We start from the raw sequence: 25,780 nt of genomic DNA on the forward strand, positions 1-25,780 counted from the left end.
CTACAGCCATAATCTACCCAGCTGTGTACAGCAACACAATTATGATTAAGGAGGGAAGAGGTTACCCCACCACAAGCTGCCTTGACGAGCAAGACAGTATTACTTTTGCAGCTATAAGGGCAACAATATATTTCCAGAATAAAAGCACATTCAACAGCAAAATAAATCTGATCTATTACATTTCCACCAAAACAGAGTAATTAACAGGTCCCACAGATTTGCAATCTTTAAGTTTACCAAGAACAGCAGCATTCATGTTCCAGACTAAATGTTTCAGTAGACATCATGTGGAAATTCAAGGTATTTCTGCTCCCAGCTGCCTGCCCTCCTCTTTTTAGCTGGCACAACCCCTTACCACTGGCATCTCATTTCCATCAGCAATTTGTGCCAACAAACTTTGTGCCAACTTCCAGCTGAGTACTTGAGCTGTGCTCTCTCTGGTTCCTGGCATGAACCCACTTTCAGATCAGCCTATCTTTGCAGAGAGTGAGTGAGTCCAAGTACCAGCATCCCCCATCACTTATCTGCCCTTCCACCCCTGACATCGAAGGCACAAAGAGGTCCCAGCTCTTCAGCTCGAGATGTTGGACCCTGGAAGAGGTTGACGGATCAAGCTTAGACTCATATGATGCAGATGTCCGTAACTGTGTCAGATTTCCAGAACAAAGGTGAGGAACAAAAGCTTCTTGGGTACCTGCTTGTCCTTTCCTGAAAGCCCAACCTGAATGAATAGTTCTGCCTGGCCTCTGCTGTGCAAAAGCAGCATAAGAAACAGTCCCCTGCTACTTCGTGCATTTTCAAATTCCCTGAATCTGTCAAGTCTACAGTAAGTTATTCACTACAACACCACAAACGTGACACAGAGTGGAAAATCAGTCTCGGCTGTCACTTACTTCAAGGAAGAACCCACAAGGGTACAGTTTCCATAACAATAAATAAGAAACAGGACTGGTAGATGGATGGAGAAGCTTCAGTGCTGGAAGATCCCAGGGCAATCTGTGCTGTACACAAGAGGAGCTCTCCGCAACACAGCCAAGCCCTGCTCAGTGGGGTGAAATGCAGTAACAAGAGCGGCTGCAGTCATTTATCAGCACAGAAAGCCAAGACCTTCTCTAGCCACAACTCCAGCTACAGACTAAAGCTGAAAAAAGAGTTTAAAAGGACAATACACATTATTATGAACTCCTTTTCCTTGCCATGGCAGATAGAAGCACCTGACAAGTTGCTTTTGGCCTGGAAACCCAAGTAAGAGATCATAAATCCTGCCTGAAACAGAATTTGGGAGGAAAACTGTCAAAGGTACAAGCTGAAGTCAGGCATTCCCCTTGCACCTCTCTCTTTGAAGTCTTCTCCCTCCACAAGGGATCAACCTCAGACGCAGCCTGCAGTGAGATGCAGCAAATGCCACTGTGTGGTGCTAACGCTTCCTCCAGGCTGGAGTTCTGATAGCCCTCACCTTCCTACAAAACAAAGCTTACATTTGCACCAAGATTTAAAGTTGGAATGAGAGTAATACAGGGTGCAAGGGACCTTAGGAGTTCTCTAGTCCAACCTCCTATATTCAAAAGCAGGGGCAGTTAAGAGGCAGACCTATAGCTCAGGGCTCTATCCAGTCAAGGACTGAAAACCTCCAAAGATGGAGGCTGCACAACCTCTCCAGGCAGCCTGCTCCACTGATAGACTGTCCTCACGGAGGCAAAAAAAAAAAAAAAGTTTCCGTATCTCCATCTGAACCTCTCATGTCAATTTGTAGCTATCCATTCCCGTCCTCCCACCACAGACCACAGTGAAGGGCATGGTTTCGTCCTCTTGGTAGCTCCTGTAGGTACCAGAAGGCTGCTGTTAGGTCCCATCTCTTCTTGGGCTAAATCTCATTTTAGCAAAACCTTAATGCTCTTGTGAGCTGAAAAAATGTTATGTTTTAGAAAAAGAAAAAGGTATTTGTTCTTTTTTACTGAACAGTGAACATAATACCAACTGTTCTGCATGCTACAAGATACTTCAGTGCTAACCTAGAGCAGTGCCACTGATGTTTCTTCACTAATGCCTCCTAGCATCGTGTATTTTTCAGCACAAGTGCCTCTGAAATGCAGACTCATTCACAGCCAGCCCCATATTCTCGAGACCTGAATTGTACATATAAACAAATAGACTTTACTGGAGCCACGCTGCCACGATTGAGAGACAGGACACAGCTTGATGCAAGCAAATGTCACTTTAATTAGCCTAATATCATGATCATATACACACAAGCAATTGTTACATCTTATTCTGATCAGTTCAAAAACTTGCTTATTCTATAACTGTGTGGCAACTCCCGCAAGGATCTCACACTAGGTATTTAGCAATTCAGCAATAGTTAAAGACAACAATTCTGCAGTTCTTGCGCCACGTCCTTGAGCGAGCTGACAAACCAACCGCCTTATGCCTTGTATAGTCTCAACTTAGTCCCTGTTTCTATACCCTTCAGTAATTTCTCACGTCCCTTACCACCAGGGCTTGCGGCCCACAAGCTCAAGCACATTCCTTTCAGCTAACTGATTGTTACTTGTGGTCCTGCTTCCCAGGCCCCCTCCTGCATCTCCCCCTTCTTGTTTTTGAGCAATCCAAATCCTGTTTTAAACATGCATTCGATCAAGTTACTCATCACTTGTTGTGAACATTGAAACAAACAAGGAACAAATAATACTAAGACTAACAATACTGTCAATACCATCAATGTTCCTTCGATTATGGTTTGTAACCAGACCCCTAACCCAAGGCTTAAAAGCCAGTCCGTTAACCCGTTCTCAGTCTTTATGGCCTGTACATTTTTTCTCAACTCAGCAAGCTGCTTATGAATAGAGTTTGAGTGATCAGTCAAATTCACACACCTCCTCCCTTAGCGCTGTTCACTATAGGCTACTCTCTACTGCTCATGCTGCTTCCTTATCTTCTAGAGGCGAGATCACATTCCTACTTTGTTTCTGTCTCATCCTAGTTTCTTCTTGTACTTCTTGTAAAAGTTATTTAACTCTTTGCTGCAGGATCTCAACTGCACATTGCCAAAGCAAGGCCAAAACTGCACATCAATGTCAGAACAACCCACTGTCCCTGTGCCGTACAATTCTACACCACGCTAAGGATACAAATTCCTCAAAGCTGGTGGCAGCAAGATCAACATTGAGCAAGATTTCTAGATCATAATTTCAATTAAGCAATCCATGATGAGTGAGGAGGGAGATAACCTCTTGCAGAAATGCCCCCAGTACAAGACACCTAAACCAGTGCTTTCTGGCTTGTAGATGGGGATGTGACACCACCACCCCAACCCAAAGCACTCTTGCGTAGTTTCCAGACCACAGCAACTCCTGCAATGCTGCTGGCTAGGCACCTGCATACTGCACCTCCAGACCATTCTTAGGTCTATTTTTGTTTGCCATTTGTTCCCCAAATCCTGACATTCGCCAGTGGGGAGCATCGCACTGGACCAAGTTACCACAGACTGCGAGCAGACACAAGCAGAATTACCCTCCTGGTATTTGCTACCCATAACATCTTAGAAGTATAACTTTGTTAATTTAGGTAATTACTGCACCTTGACAAGCAGGAGGTTGCAAATTTATAAAATTATGTTCACTGTATCCTGAGCATCACATGAAAAACTGAATTGCAAAGTTAAAGGCAAAGAAGTGAAGAAGGATGGGCTGAAGGTAGAACTGAGTAGGGACACGGAGTCTTGGAAACACCCTTTGGAAAGGTTAAGCCATTTCACCATGCAGAGCATCTACCACACTTCCCACTACAGAAAGTTAGAAAATACTTTTGTGCTTTATCTAAAGAAAGCAATCAAACAAAAAGTGTAATGCTGAATTTCATTTAAGTGGACAACCTCTGCAATAGGCAACATGAGACTGAGGCCCTAAGCTTCTCCAATATCTACAAAATGGTACATGAAACTGATACAACAGACCACAGAAACCACCATCCCAGCACTGCCAGCCTTCTCCAGAGCTGTTAACTAATCATCTAATGAATCAGTTAATTGCAAGCCAGTTCCTGAATCTCTTCTAACTATTAATACCCTCTGCTTTGCTGTTTGCAGCAGGAGAAGCATGGAGCCAGGGAAGCTTCCTGGAGGATACATACCCACCAGCATGTCATGGCCAAGGGTGAGCCTGTTCAGGGATGCTTAGTCCTGCTTTGCAGGACAATGCTGGAGCCGTCTCTTCACTCTGAGGTGGCATCGTGCTCACTGGGAGCACTCAGGTTGCATTGGATCAGCTGGAGGGCAATGCCTCACTGCTTACAAGCTACAATCATAACACTTTCTTAAATGTCACCACTTGCAGTTTATGCCAGGGTCTTTAGAAGACATCACAATGAGATCTTTGAGGTCCCTGCATACTAATGGACAAGCTTTTTTGGAGTTACAGGGAACAAAACTGGGTAAAAATACATTGCCAAGAAGTCAAAAAAGGCTTACAGCTACTTGACCACAGTGTTTGCAGCTTGCAATACAGCTCTGAACTACAGAGGAAGATCAAGACTAGCTTTTTGCTTCAGCTGTTCACTCATCTGGAAACCTGCCTGAAGTTGATACAAGTCACATCTTTACTTTTCCCACATTTATTTTGGAAGCACCAAGACATTTTTAATAAATTTTACAAGCCATTTTGCAAGCACACAACTTATCTCCACTCTTTCAATCCTATCTCTACTACTTTTCACGGTTTAGTACTCTAACTATTTAAATCAAAGTGATTCTACGATGAAATTGTACAAAGACCCTATTACTGCAAAGCAAGGATGCTCAGAATTAGCAGAGTATATCTATGAATTACTAGGACCTGCATTAGTTTTTATCGCATAAATTAAATATATAAATAAATATATAATAATGATATAGTGATAAAATGAATGAAACCCAAGAGAACTAACTCCAGCAAACTACAGGGACCTTCCAGTTACAGGAACAACTTTACAAGCGAGAAAACTCTGGCAAGAGGAAAGGTCCAAAGCACACTCTTGCTACAAGGCTGAACACATTTGCTTATCTGAAAGCCCACTTACTTAAAGGGGAGCTTCTCATCATTCGGCTTGATGCAGCGCACATAGTGCGGCGTGGTCGCATTCAGAGTCTCCATGAGCAAATGCAGGGAGTTGCGGAACTGAAAGACAAAACCACTCGTTTTGAGGAGGCATGAAGGTGCCGTACCATGCAACCCAAGTCGGCAGGCGCTGCAAGCCACCTGCGGTGCAAGCCTCTGGACGTGACACAGCGTGAATCTCCTCATCAGCCCAGCACATACAGGAACAATTCAGAGAAGACCCTGGCGGGTTGAGGGCTTCCAGCTCAATGAGGTACAAGCAATAAGCATTTGCTTGGGACTTTACCCAGTAGGGTCCTAAAAAATCTCCAAGGGTGGAGACTGCACAACCTATCTGGGTCTCTGTTACACTGCTTGACTCTCCACACAGGGGGAAAAACGCTCTTTTTCTCAAATTGTTTTGATTTATGAGCACCATAGTGCACTGGGATACTGTCCGGTGAATCCCAAAGTGGCTTCCACCCTCCTTAGTTTCAATTGCTTCCAGTCAAGACTACTCAAGCTTGCTCTTCCAGAGGCACTGCTAGAAGGTGCCCAAAATGCCACAGCCAAATTGTCCCTACCCTACAAGACAGGTCACAGGAAAGCCTCCTTGTTCCCCATCCCGAAACAACATTTTATTTATCTGTTTCACACTGAAGAAATGAGATCTTAACTGTAAAAATCTATCTGGATCCCCTGCCCAGCTCTCCTGCTGTTAACTGACCCCACTCAAGTCATACGTTACCTGGTGCCCCACTGTTTCCTTGTGCTTCTTACTGGCAGCTTTGATCACTGGTCTGGCAGAACGGACAGTGATTTTGGATGTTCCCTTTCGCGTGGAAGTGGTGGGTGCAGGATCCTTCTCATCTTGAAATAAGCCTGCTACCATCTGGTCCTAAAACAAAAGACAATGCCTGAGCACCTCTGGCCCTGTGCTTTGCTGAATGAACCCACCCAAGTCACATTGCTCCGGTCATTTTTTGCCCATCTTCAACCAGGAAGGGGAAAAAGAAAATAAAAGCGAAAGGAAGAAGCGTTGCCTACATAAACCACATCAGCAGGACCACTGGACGTTCTGTTTTGTAGTTCATCAAATGTGCACATTAAATCAAACAAGAAAAAAAAAAAGTAAAAAGAGGATGAGGTGTTGTTCGAGACATAAAACCTCCCGAATGCAAGGTGACTCTTGCTCCCAGGTTTCATTTCAAAGTACTGATCCAGTCCTGACCACAGCAAGGATGCTGCCAGCACAGTGCACGCCCCAGGAACAGGGGTCTCCACGTGAGGACAGGCAGCACCCACTCCCACCACGGACCCCAGAGGCACCCTTGCTTTTCCAATTAAGAGACACCAGCACTTCCACACTAATTACCTGCATTTCAGCATGAATGAGCAAGGTGACAGCAGGACGACCATTCTGCAGCCCTGGAAACACTACATTTAGCGCCTCAGATCCCTGAAGTCTGGGATTTCTGGCAAGCCAGCAGCAGCATTTCCACTTCATAAATGGGAGAACAGGTGAGCTGGCAAATGCAGTGATGCCTTTTTTTTTTTTTGTAAAGGATAAGATATTCTATTTTGCACTAGCATGGGGAACATGAATACTAAGTCACAATAAACCTGATCTGTTTAGCAAGGCTGTTAAATTTTCACGTCTCTAATCCATCTATGCACCTACACTGGCTCCTGCCACAGCTGCGCTAACATATAAACAGTAAATTCTTAAATTCTTAATTCATGGGCCTGTTGGAGCCGGGCCAGAGGAGGCCACAAAGATGATCAGAGGCTGGGGCACCTCTGCTGTGAAGAAAGGCTGAAAGAACTGGGGTTGTCCAGCCTGGAGAAGTGAAAGCTCTGGGGAGACCTTACTGCAGCCTTTCGGTACCTAACGGGGGCTTAGAAGAAAGTAGGGAACAAACTTCTTAGTAAGGTCTGTAGTGATAGGATCAGGGCTAATGGTTTTAAACTTTAAAAAGGGTAGATTTAGCTTAGATATTAGGAAGAAATTCCTTACTGTGAGGGTGGCGAGGTGCTGGCACAGGTTACACAGAGAAGCCCCATCCCTGGAAGCCTTCAAGGCCAGGTTGGACGGGGCTTGGAGCAACCTGGGCTGGTGGAAGGCACCCCTGCCCAGGGCAGGGGCTTGGAACTAGCTAGCCTTTAAGGTCCCTTCCAACCCAAACCATTCTACGGTTCTGTGAAATGTAAGAAAAGCCACTCTCACCAGGTAGGACTTCATTTCTCACCAAGCTGAGCAGGGCTCCAGCCCAGTGCCACACCAGTGGCACATGCACCACCAGCAACACACACTCTGGAGCATCTGTGGGAGAGGGCATCAGCATCACCTTTCCCTTGTCCATGGCATGCTATGCCCAAAACTTCCATGCAAAACCACTGACATGACGCAGCAGTGTGCTGCACAGTGCTCTTGCCTCCGTCCCAGGCTTTTACAAAAGCCAAACTTGATTGTATTTCCATTAATGGCTTGTAGTTTTTTTGTAATGTTTTAGTGTTTTGTAGACATTAACAGACAGCCTGCTGCGAAGAGCTGCCTGGCGCTCTGCCACATCCCTGGCCTACGACAGGAATGCTTCCAGCCCCAGCCCTGCAGGCTGTTCACACAGCTCCCTAGAACAGCAGCCTAAATAACACTGTGGAAAGGAAACTGTTTGCATTGCATTAGCAAATTGCTTGCAGACTCTAGGACAGCACCTACTAAAGATCTCCTTCAAACTCACAGCTTTTATTTTTATCTCTGCAGCTCACTCGACTCCCACCAGAATAAAGGCTTGTGCATTCTTTGCTTAACCCTCTACACCCCCTCCAAAAAAAAGACATTCTAACAGCTGCTGTATTTCAATGACATGTCACTGTCTTGGGTGCTTTGACTCCTGCAAACATGGGATGTTTGGGGGGCACATGCTTGATGCTGGAAGTCATCCAACAGCCTCCACACGCTACTATCTCACACTTGATAACGCAGCAAAATCCCAGCTGTAATTTCAGGTTTCAAAATATCTTCTCAGCACATAGCTGGAAGTGCCATCGACCCCTCCATCCACTTGCTGTTAATAATAGCAGTGCTTGCCTCCACGCAAACGCTCCACAAGATTGGCAGAGGTGAGCTTTCACCTTGTGTAATGATCCCAGTTACACCAGTTTTGCATCTTTAGCAGCCCAGGATCTATTCCACAGATGCAGGGGGACAAGCAAGAAGGATGGATCCCTCCTTCCCAACTCGGAGTTGAAACTATTGGTGCATTATTTGCATTATAGAGAACCGGAATATGTTATCTTAACAGCATGCCTGTGTAGTTTTGATCAGTATTCAAACCAGTTTTCTTAATTCAAAGAACATCAACTCTTTTAGCTGACCAGCCCTAACAAAACTAATTTGCTATTTTTATAAAGTCTCTTTCACAATCTTGTTAATGGCAGTAATTGCATTCTAATTAGCAGAAAGCAATTCTGCCTTGGTGGAAGAACACTTCATCAGCAATGCACTTTAAGTCCTTGCCACGTTAAACGGAGTGTTCCCCTTCCTCTGTGTACTGTTTTAATGGGAATATAAAGAAGGTGGCAGTGAATACTATATGCAGGCCTGATCCTGAGTACAGGACAAAGTCCTTGTGGCACAGCCTTTTGCAGCAGACGTTTAAGTTTTAGTCAAATTAGCACATCTGAGCAGCAGACTCAGCACTGGCACTGCCACTTTTTTTGGTTCAGAGAAACCAGGTTGCTTTTTACAGCAAAACAAAAAAAACTCTTATTTCTTTATCACCTGGAGGGCACATGATAGATGAGAGAAAAAAAAAAACCACACTAACTCAATCTACTGGCCAACGGGGTTAGGGAAAGCAAGAGCAGAGGATCAGGTTTTGGAATTTTTGCAGGAAGATGAAGAGGATGAGGATGCTACTGGCAAGGGAAGCACTGCTCTTCCCTCCAGGACAGCACAGCATTGCCACAGGCTGACAACAGCCACCGCTTCCACATCATTAAGGAAATGGTTCAAAGGCAGAGGTTCATCAAACAAAACCCAAAAACTCTCAAACCAAGTGCATTTGAGAGTTTTTTAAGCTGGATCACATATGCAGATGTTGGTGTCACCTACAGAGCCACCACTGTGAATCCAGAAGGTCCTAACGCCTGGTCCCAAGGAACACTAGCTTAGTTTGTAGGCCAGGTAAACCCAGATCTTTGATCCTGAGGCACACACGTTAATGGCTTTTTAGGTCAGGCAAACCAGCTGCAAGGAGCTGGGTTTGGTTTTTGGTTTTTTTTAACTAAACAGAAACCCAGCCTGCTGTGATACTATATTATGGTCCCTAAGTGAGACACCCATGTCAGTATTTTTTTTTTCCATTTCTTTCTTTAAGGAATAGCACCGTCCCTACCACTCTACAACACACCACTCCAGTGAGCTACAGCTCCCCTCTGCACCCCTGCAGAGAAGTCAAACTGAAATCCCAACCAGGCACCGCCAGTTCTGCAGCACTACCTCCAACAGCATGTTCAGCACTGGCTAAATAATTAATTGTACAGCATCAATTATTCCTGCAGGTTACCTGGCATTTCTAATAAGCTCTAATCATGCCCAGTTTTTACCCTAGGAAAGCTGTGAGCTTCCCAAATGCACAGAGATCTTGATTTGGGTGTTATGAAAGCCCAGCTCCACAGTTATTAGACTCCCAACTACCCCCAGAGATGAGAAAACTGCGTATCTTGCCATCTTCATATGAATTCACTGCTGAGACAAGGGCAAGCCACTGACAATACTCAATTAATTTCCGATTCTCATCTCTCGTAACTTTGACAGTAACAAACTCCCATTTAAAATGCTCCTAAAAATAATACTTCAGTCTCCCCTCATCATGCTCCTTGTTTAGGATGGCATGTGGAAGGTCACAGCCAGCAGTAAACTCAAGGGAGAGTGACAAGAAGAGGAGAAATCTGGATACACAAGACATCTGCTTGCAACATGCAGAAGGTATTCAAAATTTGTACTGAAAAAAAAAAAAAAAAAATAATCAATGCAAGTTAACAAGCTGGCCCATGCTGGGTGAGGCTTTGAAATGGTTTGGCGAAAAGCAGATATATTCCTTCCCTACAACACAGACAAGGTCTGGTGGAAACAAGGGTGCCCCAAAGTCATGCAGTATTGATTCTGGCTGCTGGATGGTGTGCTGGACTTCACAGGGCTGGATTTTCATATTAACTTCCTAAAAAGTCAGAGAGCTGCCCCCGGAAGGGTTAATGTTGTTTGAAGTCTCAACTCATTAACTGACAATGAAAGACTCAAGGTTGCAGGGAGGAACTTTTGGTCTGCTTTTAAACAACAAGGACTTTAAATTCCTTAGATGTCTGTGTTACTGACACTTTTAACCCAACCCCAAGCGCAGACGGAGCACCCAAGTGCTCACGGAGAAGAGTAACATGTAAGGAAGTCAATGTAAAATCTGCTCAGTTCATACAAGCAACTGTAAGGTCTCCAACGTGAAGCCCACTTGCCAAGTGCTCACTCCACTTACTGCAGGCACGACCCATGGCAAAGCCTGCAGAGCCCCGCAGCCACTCCCTTTCTGCTTCCAACAGCCCACTGAGTTCACAGCCCTCAGGACTAACAGAGACTTTAAACCCCAGGTGCCAAAAAGCTCTTTACCAGGAGACTGGGTATTTGAGATCAGTCAATACGTCTCCGCTGGCACCTGATGCAATGACAAGTCAACAAATTGGTTGTACAATACTCAGGAGAGCAAAGCTACATGGCACAAAATCTTGTAATACAGGAATGACAGCGAGCATGACCATCAATATGTGTTAATTTGTTAATATTACATACTGGCAGTAGTGTAAAATACCTCTACAGCAGTGAGAATGTCTCAGAGTTCATGTTACATTTCCAGAATCATATATTGACTCTATTTTTTTGCATACTAATTATTAAAGTAATTAAAAGTTGCAGGGCCAAGTATGATGGACTACAGCTAAGGGTAACAGCCAATTTTATACAGAAGGGTGGTAGGGTCAGTATATACAATATACAAATACAGAGCACCACAAACCACACTGCTGATCTTAACCCCAGGATTCCCTGTGGCTCCACATGTCTTTAAGAACACCTTCAGTGCCCAGGTGATGGGCGGGGAGCTCTGAACAAGAGTTAAATGGGATTTACAATGCCCCATAATTGGCTGTTCCAAATTTTTGCTGTGACCAAGAAAGAAGACCATCAGCAGGTTTGGAGAGGATTTTGGTGATGCATCTTGACAGGATACCAGCACCAGGGTGGAGGAGAGCAGAGGACCATGCACATCCACACTTGGGTGCAACCATAACCCCCAGCACCCTCCTCTGCCCCTTTACTCCCTCCTCCACACACTGTTTATTTGCCTCTTTCACTGCTGTTAGTTGTTGGAGGCACCTGCATGCTCACATACACAGTATGCTGTGTCACGGCACAGGGATGCACGTACAGAGCCCACGTTTTGGAGAGTGGCAGCGCCAATTTAGCTCCAGCCAGGATCACTGCCCCACATTGTTGCTTTTACCTTGCTGGCTTTCAGGATGTGGATCTGTTCCTCATACACGGTATCCCTGTTCTTCTCCAGAAATCCCTCACTCTGGTATTCCACCTAACAGGAGACAAAGGAAGAGCCCAGAGGGTAAAGCCCAACCACACAGGGACAAGGTGCTGTGTCCCACCACTCCCCCAGTGTCAGGAGTTCACCTGAAAAATCTGAGAGGGAGGAGGATGGGGGAACAACTGGAATTTAAAGGTCACTTTTTATCAAAGAAAGTTAATTAAATTAAAGCAAAAATCCTTACTGCAAACACAGATTGCTTCTTAGTCCTTAAATTGCTCTGTATGGGACCCAACCACACTTCCACGGAAACAGGGGTAAAAATGCAACAATCATCAGTACCTCTATATGCTCTTTTGTCCACTCCTGAGTATCTTGTAAGGTAATCAACAAATCTAAGACGACACCCTGGCTACATCCCCTGTCTGTCTCTTGTTTTTGAAATTGCAGAGGGTTGGGATGCAAAGGAAGAATTCAGAGAGGAAAAAATTTTACGTTATGTTTTACATTTGAAGTTGGATCAAATAACTGACCATATACACACCAAAAAAAAAAGGAAAACTCGCAAAGAGACATCATTTGCGAAGTATACATGTGCAGAATCACAGGCCTGAGGAAAGGGAAGTATCATCCTTTGCCATGAAAAGTGTCACTCGCATCCAAGGCAAACCTGGTTAGAAGAAGCACCTGTATGGGATCACAGCACCTGCAGTCATCTGGCTCTGCAGACACATCTCCAGGCTGGTTTTACATTTTTCTTTCTAACAAACATATGTTTTGGATAACTGCAAGCTCTTAAGATTCTTATTTGCTGTGAGTTAACACCTGTCACATCAGGGTTTCAGTGAAGCTGGAGCCCATGGACAAGACCCTACAGCACCAGACAGTGGGATTCAGAGTCCCACAAGTTGGCATCTTCTCCCTTGGAAGGGTGAGATCAGCCCAGGGTCACCTCTCACATGCTCCTCTCCACTGTACCTTGCTGATGCTCACAGCTCCTGCTCTTGAAAAGTAATTCCCTTTATTGGAAAATTTTTCATTTTCAGTCAAACTGCCCTTTACAGAAATTCATTTTGCTGCAGCTTTGAGAAAGAGGATTTTTCTCTCCTCTAGAAAACATAACTATTTAAAGCTTAGCACGATAGTTTGGAGGCTGAAGTCCTCCAAGCTGATCTAGATTGCAGCACGAACCAAGATTACTGCCAATCAGGCAGCCCTATCACCAAAAAAGCATCTCAGCAGTGCTATAAACTAGTTTTCCTTTGTGAAGTTCTTTTTTTTTCCTCTCCATACATTTCCCATTTCTGCATTCAAGTCCCAGCGCATGCAACACACGCCTGGTTACCTTATCAGCGAAATGCAGGATGATGAAGGAGGTGTTGGACATGCGGGGCTTCTGGAAGTGCTGGCTGCCAGTGTGCTGGTCGTACAGCTTCTGCATCCAGTTCTGGTCAGTGCCTTTGGGAACCTGGATGGGGAGAAAATGGACCAGAAAAAGTCAAGGTCAGGCATGCAAAGGGGGTGTGCAGAGGTATTGGAGAAACCCTCCTTACCAGCCTTCTGTAGTCCACATGAGCTACAGGAATATTTGAGAAAAAGTAGTCCACCCTCTAGTTCTAGGAGCATGTGTTATTTTATTTTCATGTATATACTTGACAGATACGCTAGAATTTCATTTCCAGTGAAAAACACCCAGATGCTGGTTCTGCTCCAACAGCCAGAACAACTCTTGCAGGAAAAAAAAATTAAAGAAGTATTTTTGCACTTAAGTTACAGTAATTGCTGAGACACCAACATTACTTTCTTAATGCAACTTCTGGCGACCAAATAATTTCATGAACTGCCATCCAACATAACATGTGGGAGACTAATTTAAAATAATAATGATAATACAACAGTATATTAAAATATTAAAAGTAATATTATAATAAATAACGTTAATAATAAAACCGGTAATTCTTAAGAAACTTCTGCCTCTCAGTAGGCTTGGGGTGGGGTCACTTGGATCCCAAACACAGGATGATTAAGCCCAGTTGCACACAGAGTTGGGACTTCAGCCCCACACACCTGTCCAACCACAGCTGAATGATTCCCACATCCCCCTCCCACATACCCAGCCTCCTGGACCACAGACCTCCTGGATGCCAAGCCCTCCTCCTGCACCCTATTTACACAAAAATCAGGGTCCAAGTCCTACGCAGACCTGCCCTTGAAAGAATCTGACCACAGTACACCAAGATATCAGGTGTTGCCCAAGACATTGTTTTGGTAGGATGGGGCAGAGAATGAAGAAATCCTAAACAACTGCCATGACTAAAAATACCTCACAATACCACCTGTGCAGCAAGGGAACGGGCTGCCTCTCACAAATCAGCAGTTATAAGGAGGGCTTGAGCTTGCTTTCCCACCCAGCACCTGCAGTTTTTACCCACTAAATAATCATAAAATTCTTCAGTTAAAGCAATGCACTGCCAAGATTAGAGAGAAAAAAATAATTCTGGTTTTGATTTATTATTTTGCAAGCGTATAGCTGTATAGCAGTATGTAACAATATATTGTAACTTCCAATGCTCTCATGATTACACTTCCTGTAAAGATTTTTTTTTTTTTTTTTTAGGGTATGTTTAGGTCCCTCTAAGGCTAACCAGCCAAATCCCCAAAGCTTTCCAAAAAACATAAGGGCATTTGAGGAAAGCACCATGGTTGTAAATAACTTTTATTTTGTACTTTTCCAGCACAAGTTTGCCATAAAGCAAAATTCTTGAAAACCAAACGAAACAAGGAGTGAAGTAGTTACACTTGAGAGCTGTGAGCCCCACAGTAAATGGGGCTCGTCCTCATCCCTCCTGCCTGCCTGCCAGGGATGGAAAAGGCAGGGGATGGTGCACTCTCCATCACTCCCAACAGAACACCAATGGTTGCACATATATACACATAAATAATTTTTAAACAAAAAATGGCTGATCGGATTATTTGGGCTAGAAAAAGAGGAGTCAGGAGAAAAGTGTTAGGCAATATTTAAAATCAGGTGGCTGAAAGCCGAGAAATCACGGAACAATTGTGCAGCATCAGGGAAAACTCTGGGTAATCCATCAGGTCTTTTCATAGACCTTTATAAGAAAGGTGACAGGAATAGGAACAGCAAACAGTAAGAAGGAAAACTTGAGACAGAAGAGCAGTATTTCTTTACGCTCCTCTGAAACAGCCTTTGATTTCATGACAGCAAGCCAAAACATGCCAGAAGGGTTCTGGACACTGGGACAAGCATCTCCTGCCCACCCCCATTAACTGGAAAACGTGGATTAACTAAACACAGCAGCCACTCATGCAAGCCATGCTATGTCAGATGTTTTACATTTATAAATTATATTTACAGCTGTAATATTACAGTTGCAAGTGTAGTCAATTATGGATACACATAGAAATAACAGATTATATATAAATATTAGAAGTCATTTATTTATGCAACTATAGATATATTTTATTATGCAAGACAGACATGCATGTTCCAGCTATGGAGTTATATAAATGCAGATGGGTGTCTTTTCATCAGTTATATTTAATATTTATATGCAAAACAACATCCTTTCTGGAGGTACCATTAGGCATCTCCTGCTCAGGACTGAGCTGTGGGTACAGAGCAGGAGCACTGCAGAAACCTGAACTGCCAGGTTCTGCAGAGAGCAGATTTTTCCTGCACCAGCGCTCTTTTAGGCGATTCACTTTGCTGAAAAACCTGCTTATCTCAGAGCTGAACTTCAAAGGTATCACTCCTGCCTCCCAGAAAGAGGGTTTCACTGTACCCACGCTGCTCCCTGCTCACCGTTTTGCAGCCTGGGTATTTTTAGCTGCCTGAGAAGCACCTGATAGGGACCAAGTCTCAGAGATAAAAACTAAACTAACAGGGCCATTATCTGTACTATTGTAACAGCTTTTGGTATTGGCTTGGCAGCTTAAGGCCTTCAGAGCCACTGAGGAAGTTATTTGAGACTCACTCATCAGTGCAAGACGTTCTTTAGGGGATGGGGAAGAAGAAAACCGATGCAAGTATTGCTTGGAAGTCTCTTAACAGGAAAAACCTTCATCCACTAATTACACAAGGTCATTGCTTCTGCTTGTCTGCCCTCACCATCCCTCTGCCCATCACTCTGGATAAAATCGGTCAGGCAGTGTAATTCTGGCCAGTGTCACCTCCCATTTTCATACACTGCCCTCTGAGCTGCCAGGAACTACTGCAACTGGAATCAAACCCACCCAGCTCAGCCAGGGTCAGCCCCCAGGCTCCAGTCTGCTACTTTTGTATCAGAAGCATCCCATGGCCAAGAACCCACCGTGTTCTTCAAGAACCACCAGACAGCTGAGGAGAAGATTACAGCTGCTTGGACTAAAGGGTGAGATTCCCACCACCATCACCTCCAACAGAAGGACAGTTAAATGGATAAAAGCAACAAAGGTCCATTAAAATGTAATGACCCAAATGTCAACCCTCTGAAAACACAGTGGGAGCTATTTACATTTTATTTCCTTTGTCCTTATCACTCCAACACATACTAAAGCCTGAGAAGAGCCTGGGTCTCCTCCACGCTGCAGAGACACATTCCACTACAAGTGATCTGCCTGACTTTAAAGTCATAAAAGCTGAAACCATGATGTAGGCAAGGTTATTCTGCCATCAAATCAGGTGGTCCGCCCGAAAGGAAAGCTCAGCGGTCCAACCTCCATGTATCTGCTCGTGGAGCTGAAATCCCCCTGGGACAGGACGAGGCGGCACAGGAAGGCAGCATGTTAATTTCTAATGTTCAAAAAACTAACAAGTCCAGACAAGGAACACACATTTGTTCAGATACCCAAGTTCACAGTGATGCACAGGGACAAGCAGGACTGAAAACTAGAAGCCGACTTCAACATTTCTGGCACTTGACAGAAAGACACAGGAAAGGTTAAAGAGCATCTTTTGAACAGCGTTAGAAAATGCGTTTGGCACAGTAACAGCCTAACATGATGGCAACGTGCCATAAAACACAAAACTGAGCCACGAGAGAGTTCGAGAACATGAGGGAGTTTGTGGGTTTGGCTGGACACTTCCCCCCTTTGGCAGCCTCGGGGTCACTTTCCTCCTCAGCAGAAAGAACTTCACTAAGATCCCTGATAAATCTTGGACAACAATGCCGGGATTGATACATCAGCTCTTCCAACCAGCCCATTCTGGGTCAAACCCTTTTAGATGCACTTCATGCTAACGGCAAAAAAAATTGTCATTGATTTTTCCATTCCTGCTCCCATTCCAATGGCATAGGCAAAAGCAAGAAAGCAGCCAGGCAGCAGGATACCTTACAGAGAATCCTGGACATCCATAGAAACTTCTGACTGTCCTCCCAAATGGCACTTGGGAAGCATATGGAGGACAAGCAGAGCAAGTAGTTTCAGCCTGAAAAGCAGGACACTTGATCCAGCTTTGACACAGAGACCTGACAACATTTCTAAAAGAGTTTTCACCTTTCTTTGAACATTATTTAAGTCTCTTGAAACATCAATCCTGAATGGCTGCTCCTCTTCAGAGTGCAGAAGTCACTATTCACGTTTCCTCAAAGCCTTTAAGATCTTCCTAGAAAGTCCGCTGTCCCTTCCACCGAAGTAATTCCCTCCACAAGAAGGCCAACCACACCCTAAAGCCATCCCAGACATCCAAGCAATCTTCCACATGTCCTCCCAACCTTCCACAACTGCATTTTCAGGGGACAGCCTCCCTCTTTAACGCCCGTCTCTTCTCATAGGCTCTACATTTGTCTTCTTGCTCTCCTCAAGGACTCCGCCCTTATCCCAGATTATTTCCTACCACCGCTGGCCTTACAGTCACTCCATGCACACGTCACAGCTCACCATCAGGGAGGTTCTCCTGGATGCCCTTCTCCAATTCTCTTCAGGCTTATCAGTTTGTGCTACAGGACTTCAATGTTGTGCACACCATGGTAGCCTTGACATGGCCATGGTTTCTAGCCAAGGCCATTTCTGTCTGTGTGACAAACCCTTGCTGTCCCTCTGGCATCTTTTTAGGTCAAAACAAAAATCAAGAGGTCCTAAAAGCTCCCAATCTGGGCAAAAGACACTCTAGTGCAGGAAGCAGGGAAAAGGCACCTAGAGGACTCCAAGGTCCCTTAGAAGAGAACATCAGGTCACAGTCCCATGGAAATTAGAAGGCTTCCTCTAGGCAGACCAGGGACATACCTGGAGGTTGGACCAGATGACCTCCAGAAGCCCACTTCCAACTTAATAATTCTACAACAGCTTCCAATTCCTAAGACCTCAAAGCTGTTTAAGAAACTCCAGACCCAAACATATCATAAAGCCCTCTTTTTTCAGAGCTAGGGGTTTTATTATTTGCTTCCATGAGACAGGTTTAGTCCTTAAAATTCTGAACTCAATTCAAGAGCCCTCTTTTTAATTGTCAATTCCTATTTCAACCCTGTCTGCTCCCCCTCCTTCTCTAAACGGCAGCACGATGCTCATATGACCTTTTTTAGCTGAACTGCTTCAGCACATACCCAGATACCCCCTCCTCAACCTCACATTAAAGATTTAAAAAAAATAAAATCCATACTGTGAAGCAAGAACATTAGCGACAAACCCTCCGCATTTGCATTGTTGTTCCGTTACGTTGGCAGGACCCCCTCGATGACACTTCAAGTCCCAGAGTATATTTATCTGCTGTTGTACGTGCTAATGAGATGGCTTGCAATTACCCTATTGTGGTCCTGTGCCCATCATGGCCAGCTCCCCCTGAGAGCTGAAATGCTGCTGCAGGGGTAAAGGTTTTCATCCATAAACCGATGCTTTCAGTTGACAGGCTCTGCTGAAATTTTCATAAACTGCAAACATTCTCCGGCTTTATTATAAAAGAGTCAATTACAGGGCCCATAATAAGGGCCTGTGACTAATGACAGCATTCCCCACTGACAGGTAAATACCCAGATAATTGGCATTTGATGTGGTGGGGGGAACAGATCCTGCATTTCATTTTTGTGGTCAAAAAAAAAAAGCATGAATGAAAAAAGTAGCCCAAATTACTGCTGGTGCATGAGTCACTGTCTAATGCAAAGTCACCAGCAGCAACCAGTACCAGGTGTTTCAGGGAGAAGCAAAGAGCATTACAGTCAATATGGCATGAAAGAAACTTCCCACAACGGTCCTCAACACCTAGGAGCCAGCTCGAGCCTAAAGAATTTAACAGGCTTAATAGCGCAGAGACCAAATTAAATGGTACTGAATATCAAACAAATAATCTGACCTCCTTATGAGCCAGCGCTGGCTATGATGCTGTTCTTAAGGGAATCAAGTTAAGTTCCATTTGTTCTCATTTTTAAGAAGTCTTCCTGAAACCAGATTGAAGAAGGACAAAACCCCGACACCAGCTCATCACAAACGGATAGTCAGAGTGCCTGTACCCCAGACAAGGTTTGAGCTCATAAGACATGCAAGCTGGGGCAGCGCTGTCATGCCTGGGAAGGGAGCCCTGTCAGGAAGAGAGCAGTCACTTGACAGGTCACCTCTCTCCCAGACACAGACAGGTCATACATCTCCTTAAATCCCAACAGGGACACTAGTCTAAATAATGGGTCCAAACTTCCCCCTCTAACGCAACAGGACACTCCTGCCCTTGGGCCACGGGATCTGCACTCCATGCCCATGGATTCCACAGAGCCAACAAGAATCTGTCGTGTCCTTCTGTATCACCTTGGCTATCCTGGTGGGGGGGACTCTTCCCGGCTTCAGCTCTCCTACCATCCCCTTGCCTCATCCTTCCCTGCCCTCGTTCAAAAACACTCAAAGCCCTTCCACAATCAGTAAGACATTTCCTGACACAGAACACATCCAGATCGTGATGGAAGCTCTTCCCAAGGACAACTTGTTGATCACATCATAGCAAAACCAGCCTGAGGCTCCACATGGCAGCCTCATCCAGCAGGAAGGCAGTCACAATGCTCTTCCACTAGGCTGTTCTCTGTATTAAAAAGGCTTATTTCACGGCTGAATCTGTCCAACTTTTAGCTGTTGCACACTAGAGGCTTTTTTGTACTGAAGGGTCTGAACACCCTCCCATTCACTATGACTTACAATCGCTCCTGTGTATCACTCAAGTTTCTTTATCCTCAGTATCATAATGTTTTATAGCCCTCATCTGGTAACACTCAAGTATTTCCTTGTCATCATTGCGGTGCAGACACCAGAAATCAAGAGATACGAGCTGCTCTGCCCAGCCTAAGAGGCTTTTTCACCACAGCATCACACCGAGCTCTGCTGTCAAGATGACCGTACCTAAAGACACTAGACCTTCCACGTACTCTTTGCACCAAAGACCTTCAAAACAGGCATCCCAGCTTCTCAAGAAAAATCTCCCGTCTTAAATTTCCTGTTCCTAGATGCTCTTAATTCATGACTGAACTGGGAGTCCAGCCTTTCTTATGGACTCTCATAAAGGCCTGTGGTTCTGGCCTTTCTTCTCAACTTTTAAGCAAGATTTAAATTTAGGCTGGTATGAGAGAGAGAGGGTAAAAGACAGCAAACTACTCTCCCAACATTACAAGCACCTGAAGTCTGTACACTAAATGCAATCGACTTTACACCAAACAGCTACCGCAAGAAGACACAGGTTTCCCTCAAGACAAAATAAAGCTTGAGACAGGGAGGAATTCCAGCTCCTGGGTAACACTGAAGAAATCAAGAGTCACAAGCAACAGCTGTTCCTAAGTACACCCATGTCAGAAACATGACGTCCAGTAACACACGGTGAGATCAGGTACCCAGGCTGGCAGCCAACATCTGCCAAGGAGGTTCTCAATCACCCTACAGCAAAGCAAATATCAAAAGCCTACCCTAGCCATGCAATGCATGCGAAAGGAGATGTTTACCCTCTTGCAAGCTACCACAGGTCAAAGCTGGCTCTTTTAATCTTTCATGAAAATAAAAATACCAGTGAAAAGGTGGGTCATCCTCTTTACCTTGCATTCTTCATCCAGTAGGTCCAAGACACCAAGTTTCATCTCTATAAGGTCTATGCAGGGTTGGTTATCGCAGAAGTCTATGAGAGTCCAAGGGATTCCCTCCTTCATGTACTCTTCTTGTTCCAGCTTAAACACATGCTGAGAGTGGAAAAACAGCAGTTACTGACTGTGACCTTAACCAGCCCCTTCCCCATTCACCCACTTGTCCCTGCTGGAGCAGAGTATTCCATCAGCACATCCAGAAGCCATAGAAGCTTTAGATGCCCTCACGTGCAGTTTTGTACAGCCTCTACCACTTACACAATCTAGCTTCTGGCAAGGAAAATTAAAGTATTACAGTAGGACACCATGGGCAAAGAAAAAAAAGGCTTTAAATTACTTTCACTGGAAAATGACTGAAACTGTCACTGCACCTTGGTGGAAGCCATACACTGAAATGGCAATGACACACTTATCTCTTGGGCTGACAAAAATCCCTCTTCTCCTTTAGCACTCTGCTGATTCAACTAGTGACCTGCAGCAGGTTCATACGCTGGAAGCTGAGTGCAGGTGCCCCCATCTGTGCTTCACAAAGAGCACCCATCATCCTAGAAGGGATATCAGCAGCAGTATCTGACTGACTCAGGAACACTTCTATTGCAAATTACTATTTAAAAAAAAAATTAAAAATCCTATTAAAAAAGAAAAAAAAATAAATCTTTGCATGGCTTATGTATTTCAGACCTCTGCCCAAGCAGATAAATTGTCTCTGACTATTTCTGAGATACTCTAAGCATATTAAAAATGATTTTTCAAATGCACTTTTTTCTTCAAAGATAGCTTTTTAAAATCTCTTCAAACACGTCATCTCAGAGTTTGAATTTATAAGCTTCAGAAGTGATAGTTGGACATACTAAGTAAGATATGAATAGTGCAAATACCATCCATAATTTACTTTTCATTTTTAGTAGCAGTGATCTGATACATTAGATATACCGCAAATGTTCACGTCTATGCATATAAAACTGTTTCAAAGTGCCAAACTACTCTGCAGTACTTAGCTGATCAAATTTAACAAGTTTTCTCTTGTATCCTGAAACTAGCAGTAATTTTTCCCCTGCTTACCACAAAAGCAGGAAACGGCCCCTTACTGGTTACACTTCCAACGCAGGCAAGCACTTATATCTAATAAAATACAAGAATCTCAGGTTTTTGAGGGGCACATCCAAGTGAAAAATGGGGAGCGTGTCCAATCCTGCTATTTATAACACAGTTTTTGTTGCAGAGGCTTAAGCCACACTTAATAGGCAGGTTCCCACCCAGGCTTTCTCTCACACTGGAAATCAGGACTCTGCACAAGATCATCCAGGTTTCAGTTTGAAACTATGAAAAAAAAAAATATATTGGCAAACTATCTACTTAAAATCACCAGTGAACCTTTGATAAACCATTTGCAAACCTGCTTCCAGTATTGACCTTATAAGTCAACTAAGCAACATTTTCAACTTGATATGAATATTTAGCACAATTGCAATGCATAATCGTTACCTGGGAGAGACTGTATCCCATTCATGCTGGCCACATGATCTGGCCAGGCTGCAGGTAAATGGCACCTAACATAAAATAATCCCATTTTGATACATTTTCTGCTATGTTTTATAGAACATTTCCAAGCTGACCTTACCGAGTTGAACTGCTGCTGGAGCTTTTCGTTGGCATAGTTGATACAAAACTGTTCAAAGCTATTCACTTCAAAAGTTTCAAACCTGCAAAGCAATGAATAAATTAGCATTAAGCCTTGCTTAGTCTCAAAATCAACTTCTGTTTGCAACCATGTCATCTGTGTGATGGATAACACCACTTATTACACGGTGTCTTCGCATTCCTCCTATCCTAGATCTACACTTTATTCCTCATTCCCCAAAACAGGTATCTTTCCTTGCAACAACTCAAGGGATTCAAGAGGTCTCTCTGCTACACAGATGAGATATTCAGTGTGACTGTAGCTTCCTGCCCATCAGGCAGAAGTGCTGTCTAAGGCATGAAATTTAACAGCCTCTCTTGGGGAAAAATATTATGAAATACCAAGTCCAAATATATTCACTGCAAAGGTGATGGAGAAACAGTAACTGCTGTCTTAAAAGACCCAACGTGGTATTTTTAAAGCAATTCAATAGAGCAGAAAAAGAAGGTATTAAATTCATAATTATAGTCTCTGTATCGCATCCCTGATAGCACAAAAGTTAGATACACGCAAGCAAGTGACTTCTGGAGGCAGAGAGAGAAATGGTGCTTTCAGCTCTGATTCCAACACATTCCTTAGAGGGAGTTTGGTGTTAGTCTCTGTGATTCCCCCTCTTCACTAGGGCTTCCAAAGCTCCCCTCGCCAAATTATTATCCCATCCCTCTGCAGGCCAACTCCAAACTGAGCTCAATACTGGCTTCCTAGTCACAATTAGGAAAAAAAAAATATTAAAAAATGCATTTTTAATAACACAAACTACAAGCAAGCAGCAGAGAGCCAGCACAGCCCCAGGGGTGGTCAGGGCTGAAGCACGCAATGTCCAGGAACAGGCACAGGGAGTTGGGCTTACTCTTAAAAGAGGAAAAAAAAAAATTCAGCTACCACAGGGAATTATGTGATTTCTATTTTTAAGGCACAGTTGGAAGGGAGAGGGGAAAAAAAGTCTTTGACACATGACTGTAAGGATTAAACTAAGGGAAGAAGCGGCAAGGGCTGCTGTAATGATAAATGCGTGGCAAAATATTTATTCAGGTAATAGGTGCTGTACGAGCTGGCAGTACAGTCTCAAAGCGCTAAACAAGTGAAGCCTTTTCCCCCTTCCCTCAAAAGAAAAAATAAATTAAAATCAGCATTTCTTGTACTTTCTGAGGACTACCTGGCTATTATCTACATGATGCACTTATTCCCCAGGTATTGCCATGCAGTAAAGCCCTCACGATACAAAATGCCTCAGCCCTTGAGGAAAGGCAATACAAAAAAGCTAAAGGAAAAGTGGGAATAGGAAAAAGGTGTCATTTTGGTGCTTTTATCAGCCCCACAGCTCTCCAGGAAAGCCAGGACTGTTCCCCCTCTGCCTGACCCAAGGTTGGCATTGCTCCCAGAGCCAGTGCAGCCCACGCTGAGCAGAGGATTCTCAATCCATCCCCATGCCAGGAACCAAGCTTTACAATCTTTAATGCAGCAAAATCTGGCGGCTGGGACACACAAATGTTTATATTAAACACGTCGCCAGAGCCTCCATGATGAACGTGTCCTTGAAGAGCTGCTGCTGCGCTTGGATCTTGGTTGCAACACCCATCACACCGAGCAGATCCCTGCCTTCAGCTCTTGCAATTAAAGGGACTCTACTTTCCCAGTACTCCTCAGAAATCCCAATCCTGCAGGTTCATGATTAGAGCCACAGGGCAAGGAAAGACTTAATTAAAACAGAGATGGAGAGGCACAATGAGCTAGGTGGGAAAACGCAATGAGAGCGAGGGTACAAGAGGAAAAGATATCAGAGTGGAAACTTTTTCCACTTTAGAAACACCAGATGTGATTTACGAACCCTCTTCAGTGCCAGCCAGCCGGGGGCAGAGCAGCTGTGCAATATCAACTCCAAGGGAGATTTTGTGAAGTTTTTAATTATGGGACTCTGCCAGCGCAATTTGCTCATTGACAGAGCAGTTTGATCACCAGTTCCTCATGCACATTCACCAGGAGGTCCTACCTGCACACAGTGACTGCACTAAAATGACATCCTAATGGGAAAAGGAAACCAATGGCCATTTTGGTTTCTATTCATTTTAGGGCACTATATTTTGGTGCAAAAAATAAGCATATTCACTGCTCCAACCCACCATCATGACTCCTGGGAAGGCTTGGGGACAGCTCTTGTGAGCAGATGTTGGGAGCAAATGTTGCATTTTGGTTTTCCTTCTGTTCCCTTTTCTGCTGTGTGACTGGTATCTCCTAAATCTGCTGCAGCACCAGGGTTTATACTAAAATATTTAAACTTCATAAATAAGTCTGGCATACAGCTGGACGCCTGGATGTTCACACTTCTCTTCACATGGCAAACAGAGGAAAAATAAGCCATCCCCACCAAGTCCAGGAATGCCACGTGAACGCACTCTTCAGATGGACTGGGGTATTGCTAGTATAGTAAATGACGTGATTTCAATAAAAGCATAAAGGCTTTTAGTGTGGCACCCTCTCACCTCAGTGTTAACAGAGAATTAAGGATGTGGAGTTAAGTATTAGAGAATTCGGAAAGAAACTCCACAGCCTCTAGACCATCTCCATTTGGACTTTGTCCCTAGAAATCCCACCCATGGGGACAGTCCTCCCCCAGGAGCACCAGGACAGAGGTGCTCTCAGGATGTTAGGGATGTGTGGTGAAGGCTGCTTGCAGGCTCCCTGCCTTTCTAGCTTAATTCCTCTCCTAGAGGAAAACCAACAAGCATTTAGGGAAAAAAAAAAACCAAACTAATTTCCAGTATTCGGCAGAATGCGTTGAAACTCCCAAATAACCCGAGCCTGGGGAACAAACCACTGTCCAGGACTGCAGAGAGTCAGGTTGTCAGCCCCAAAAGTCCCTGTATTGTTAGTTACTCAGCATTTACACAGCAAAACCCCCTTCTGAAAGGTATTTATGGTCTCTTGAGTAGGCCGGACTCTCACACAAGTATTACAGCCCACAGAGCAGAAACCCTTCCCCTGCAAACCTGCCTATTTCTACAGGACCTGCCAGCACCTGTGGAAAACCCCTGCTGTACCCCACGGTGACACTGGTGCTGTAAAAGCACCTGCTAGCTCACACACTGGATGTGATGTAGGAGATCGGCAGCTAAGGGAGGATTTTCTTCCACTCTAACAGGTTTTCAAGTCCAGCTTAATCTTTCGTGACTGTTATCCTCAAGTCTCCTTTTATTCAGGTTTCTGCAAGGCCACATCTGATTTTTTAACTCAGACATCCAATTTTCTGTGCTGACCGACCATCACTCACATGGCTCCATCTCAAAGCTTTAGTTATCATATCCCAGCCTGCAGAAATCTCTATTTGTAGGGACACTGATGGGAAACAGCTTTTCCATCTCATACAGTCTTCAAACCAGAATGTGCCAATACCATCTGGTTATT

The 25,780-nt window shown here is 44.3% G+C and overlaps 1 protein-coding gene across 2 annotated transcripts in view; it reads right to left on the minus strand.

The window, feature by feature from the left end:
* Nucleotides 1–25,780, minus strand: part of MYO5B (myosin VB) — a 147,415-nt gene that overhangs the window by 58,501 nt on the left and 63,134 nt on the right. For both annotated transcript variants that reach the window (XM_040580477.1, XM_040580476.1), the window contains exons 11-16: nucleotides 22,319–22,400; nucleotides 20,653–20,793; nucleotides 13,002–13,124; nucleotides 11,624–11,707; nucleotides 5,818–5,967; nucleotides 5,053–5,150 (exon numbers count right to left, since the gene is read on the minus strand). In XM_040580477.1, coding sequence (XP_040436411.1) covers nucleotides 5,053–5,150; nucleotides 5,818–5,967; nucleotides 11,624–11,707; nucleotides 13,002–13,124; nucleotides 20,653–20,793; nucleotides 22,319–22,400 — 678 coding nt within the window. The remainder of the gene's footprint in view (nucleotides 1–5,052; nucleotides 5,151–5,817; nucleotides 5,968–11,623; nucleotides 11,708–13,001; nucleotides 13,125–20,652; nucleotides 20,794–22,318; nucleotides 22,401–25,780) is intronic.

Source organism: Falco naumanni, chromosome Z, assembly GCF_017639655.2.
Source record: "Falco naumanni isolate bFalNau1 chromosome Z, bFalNau1.pat, whole genome shotgun sequence".
NCBI classification, from domain to species: Eukaryota; Metazoa; Chordata; class Aves; order Falconiformes; family Falconidae; genus Falco; species Falco naumanni.